The sequence below is a fragment of the Cajanus cajan genome, chromosome 9 (assembly GCF_000230855.2).
Source record: "Cajanus cajan strain Asha chromosome 9, NIPB_CcT2T_4, whole genome shotgun sequence".
NCBI lineage: Eukaryota > Viridiplantae > Streptophyta > Magnoliopsida > Fabales > Fabaceae > Cajanus > Cajanus cajan.
In genome coordinates this window covers 29,129,554-29,134,027 of record NC_138525.1, presented here as the reverse complement: position 1 = coordinate 29,134,027, position 4,474 = coordinate 29,129,554, and the positions used below count along the sequence as shown (strand labels likewise).

Genomic DNA, 4,474 nt, shown 5'->3' with positions numbered 1-4,474 from the left:
TAATCGAATGGATAAAAATGTAAAAAAAAATAAACAAAAATGGTTATTTAAAAATATGTTCCCTCTATTAATAGTTATAAAAATAAATATAGATAAAAGAAATTAAGTTGAAAAATAAAAAAATTAAAGATCAAATATACAATTTAATAATAATAATAATAATAAATAAATAAATAAATAATGATGGAGTTGGCATCTTTACCCCTGACACGATGGTGATTGGTGAGCTTAAAATGCGGCAAGAGTAACGACATGGTTACCTCACTCAGCGTATCCTATGAAGACAATACCCAACACAACACAAGCAGCGCCCACCGTTTCGTCTTCTCTTCTGGGAATCAAAAAAAGGGAAATAAATAACAGCGTCTAATCCACGCCAACTCCACCACCCACGACCTTTCTATATATATATATATATTCACTACTCCCCAAAACCCACACGCATCCAACGATGCAGAGTCTGCAACACAAGGCTTCGGAATGGAGCGGAATCGCCCTAGACGACGCCTTCGCCATCGACGACACCAATCTCTTCCAAAAACTCGGCCTCCAAACCTTCGTTAACCTCTCCACCAATTTCTACAACCGGTACTTTCTCTTTCGCACGTCCCAATATTCTATTCTCATGAATTCACTTATATGTATATATATTTTTTGTGTTTGACTTTGGGGCTTTAGGGTGTACGGTGACGAGGAAGAGTGGTTTCGTTCGATATTCGCTGGCTCTCAGAAAGAAGACGCCATTCAAAACCAATACGAGTTCTTCGTCCAACGAATGGGTGGTCCTCCTCTCTTTTCTCAGAGGAGAGGTACTCTTCTCTCTTCATTTCATTGCTTTTCTCTCTATGTCTGCCATATTGTCAAATTGTTCCCTCAAAATTATAACATTAGTCATAATAGTTTTTTTTTTTTTAAATGATGGACATGATTTATGCAATGTTTTAGTGTCATGGAACTGACAAATGATAATTAATGATTAATTTGTGTTTGTTGGGAGTGGCTTTCACTGATTAAATATTATTTTAATATTGACAAAAAAATCAATCCTGAATGTATCAGGTCCATCATGTCTAAGGAATTATAATCATTGGATAAAGAGACTTGATTATTAGTTATACTAGTTTGTGCGTGCAAGCAAAATTAAACGAGTATTTTTCTAAAATAAACTGAACCAAGCCTACCATAAAAATAAGTGCATGATCAACTTGTAGCCTGGTACAATAAAATTGAAGTTTATGATTTGACGTGGGTTCTTTTAGTTTAACTGGTAGTCTCGAATTTGAGTTTGAGTGCTTAATTGTGTTAAGTAGGAGGGATACTCATAGTGGTCCAAGGATTGTCTCCTGTGATACTTGAAGTCTCACACTAAAAAAGTGTACAGCAAAAATGCACATTGAAGAGTGCTGGCAAGTAGCAACTAAGACACTCTCTTTGAAATTCTCTCTAATATTCTATCTGCTATTGGCTAGGAATTATTAGAAATCACAAATTTTGGAGGGTCACAATTCTTATTTAATGAGTGTATCCCCTGGTTTGAAAGTGAGACTTGTCAAAATTTATAATTTTCGTTAAATTCCCGTTAATAGTAGAGATTCCTAGAAAGAAAGTGTTGCTAGCGTTTGTCAATACACATTTATTCAACTGATTAATATGTGCATTTTTAATTAAACGGCCTATGCTTTGTAGGTTGACTATAGACAAAATTTACATGTGGTTGTTTAAGTACTTTTGGTATTTTTTTTTAATCAAAATTGAAATTTCATCCAAGTAATCTACTTAATAAGTACTTTGCATTAAGGATTAACTTAAGTTATTGAAGTGAAACTTCAATTTTGATTGAAGAATAAGAACATGAATAAATTGGATCTGATTTTTGTCCCTTCACTTGAATATTTATATTTCTAATGGTTCATAAAAAAATAATAGATCCATTTGATTCTTTGAAATCTACTGAATACAGTCAAGTGGAACAGTTTTCAGTAAATTTAGAAAATTGGTAAACTCATTATTCCCCTGAATTATATTCTTCAAGTATGGCCTCCTTGCGTGTTGCTGGTCTCTGTAATATGGATTTGGGGTTAATTTGACAATATTTGAGGAATGTGTTGCTATTCACAAAACGCTGAGGGAGAATGAACGAGAGATTATAATAATTCAAATTGTTGTTGATGTTCTGTCTGTACGTCTTTAGTAAATGTCTTTAATAATACGGTGCTGGTTTCTGAACCTGTGATATTGCTATCCTCAAATGATGTTATATAAGCTAAATGTGTGGGGCGGATAAGAATCTCGATGTGTAAAAGAAACTCTGGCTAGTGGTTACTGAAAGAGTTAGATTAACCTGTGGAAATTGAAAATTTAGTGTTCTGAAGCAAGAGAATGAATCAAAATTACAAAGGATTATTGTAGTGCAGTCAACTCTCAGCCTTTACTGGGCACTAAATACCGCTAAAATTTAGGGTGTCTCAGTGTTGGACACTGTTTCCAGGATTCAGCCTTACTGATTATCTTGAGAAAAACATCTAGTGCCAATGATTTGTCCTATACAATTTCCCCTTTACTTAGGAAAAGATGATGGAGCAACTTCCTAACCGGTATTTAGGAATGTATTTGGATCTTCTGTTCTGGAATAACTTGATACAATCCTATTAGAGAGAGAAAACTCATGGTTTTGAATGTAATTGTTGTATTGAATCACCCTTCAACCAATCATCGGGGTTTCGTTGCATTACGAATGAAGTTAATATAGATGAGTTTTAGCAACTAGTTGAGTGACAGAGTGAGGTACTAATTAAAATGTTTGCAGGATTATGACTAAGTTTGTGTTAATGTCCATTTGCATTTTCATCCATTGATCCTAACCTATTATTGTCTTCGCCCTACCATGTAAATGGCATGGCTAAATCTCGTGTTTTCCAGCCCCAATAAGATTGTTGGAATTTCAAATTGGATGCTATATGTTTATATGAAAGACCAAAAGGATCATGAGATTTGGGCAGAGTTTTCTGTACTGATCTTGGGGAGAGGGAACTTGCTTTTTGAAATCTCCTAGTAAATTTAAAGTCTGAACATTGAACCTTGGTTTCTTTCTTGATATTTGGCAGGACATCCTGCTCTAATTGGTCGACATCGACCGTTTCCGGTTACGCATCAAGCTGCAGAGAGGTGGTTACATCACATGCAACAAGCATTGGACAGTACTCCAGATATAGATGATGATTCAAAGACCAAAATGATGAACTTTTTCAGGTTTATTTTCTGCCCCATTGTTCCACTTCCTGGCAAATGGTTGCCCATGATAACGTTTACGTTACCCTTATTTTGTCAGGCACACTGCATATTTTTTGGTGGCTGGAGATGAGCTGAAGAATCAAAACCAACAGATTCCATGCAAACATGCAGTCGGAAGGGATGGAAGGAATGGTTCATGATTTATTAAATTGAGTTTCAATTTTCTTCTATGTATTGCTTTAGAACCTGTTTGAATATAAGTTTATAAATATTTTTGAGAATTTTTTTACTAGAAACACTCTTTATTTTTGGTAAAGAAGTTCTCAAAATTACTTTTAACTTATATTCAAAGAGACTCTTAATCTAATTGACTTCTTTACACACATTTCAACTCTGAAACCAAGTAGCTAGCAAGACGAGGTTGATGATTGTAAGCTTAGAATCGATAAAGAAATAGCAAATTTGAATTGCCTTTAAACACTCAGCAGGTCAATTCTTCGTCAAAGAAGTTCTTATGATTTTTTTTCTTGAATTTATTTAAGTATTGTTTTTAGTTTTTACATTGGAGGTTTTGGTCGGTGATGCTATTTACATTATTAGGCATGATAAGGGAGTGGGTTGGGTGGGTTTTGTTCTTTGTTTTCACCCCTGCAATAGGTAGGCCGGTTCATCTCTTTCCGTATTAAATTTTATCCGGTTTAGACAAATTTGGGGAAGTTTACATATATATATATATATATATATATATATATATATATTTTAATTTTAATTTATTTATATGCTTTTTAAAAAATTATATATTAAGTTATTAATTATATTTTAATTCAAGTAATATATAAAAATCAATAAATAATAAAGAACATAAAAAACCAAGTATACCGGAGCAAGTGGGGTGGGAAGACTTACATCCTTGAAAGTTGAAAATACTAAAAAAATTAAAATGAATTTTCTCAGTCGGACAGATATCATGGAACACTTAATCCGACATGTTAAATTTTTTTTTTTGAAACATTTAATCTGAATTATTAACTGCATCTCCATACATTATATTAAAATGTAAAAAATACGTTCCGAAATATTTAGTCCAAAAACGTTAAATGTTTTGCGAGATCTATTTCTAAATGTCAAAAATATGTTTTGGAATATCTAACTTGAAAAATAAAACATGTCTTACATATTGGGCTTTCCAAAAAAATAATTACATTCGGACTGATTTATCGAAAATTCTTTAGATTTGAACCAT

The 4,474-nt window shown here is 33.1% G+C and overlaps 1 protein-coding gene across 1 annotated transcript; it reads left to right on the top strand.

Annotated features, from left to right (window-relative positions):
* Nucleotides 1-274: 274 nt before the first annotated feature.
* Nucleotides 275-3,763, top strand: GLB3 (hemoglobin 3). Its single transcript, XM_020351068.3, has 4 exons — nt 275-588; nt 679-809; nt 3,105-3,249; nt 3,329-3,763. Exons 1-4 carry the CDS (start codon nt 452-454, stop codon nt 3,429-3,431), a joined length of 516 nt encoding a protein of 171 aa, XP_020206657.1. The 5' UTR covers nt 275-451; the 3' UTR covers nt 3,432-3,763.
* Nucleotides 3,764-4,474: the final 711 nt, after the last annotated feature.

Excerpts from the sequence above, each read along its gene's own strand:
- GLB3 (XM_020351068.3), top strand. The coding sequence starts at position 452 with ATGCAGAGTCTGCAACACAAGGCTTCGGAATGGAGCGGAATCGCCCTA. Across the intron at positions 810-3,104 it reads TCTCTTTTCTCAGAGGAGAG|GACATCCTGCTCTAATTGGT; the intron begins GTACTCTTCTCT and ends GATATTTGGCAG. Across the intron at positions 3,250-3,328 it reads AAAATGATGAACTTTTTCAG|GCACACTGCATATTTTTTGG; the intron begins GTTTATTTTCTG and ends TTATTTTGTCAG.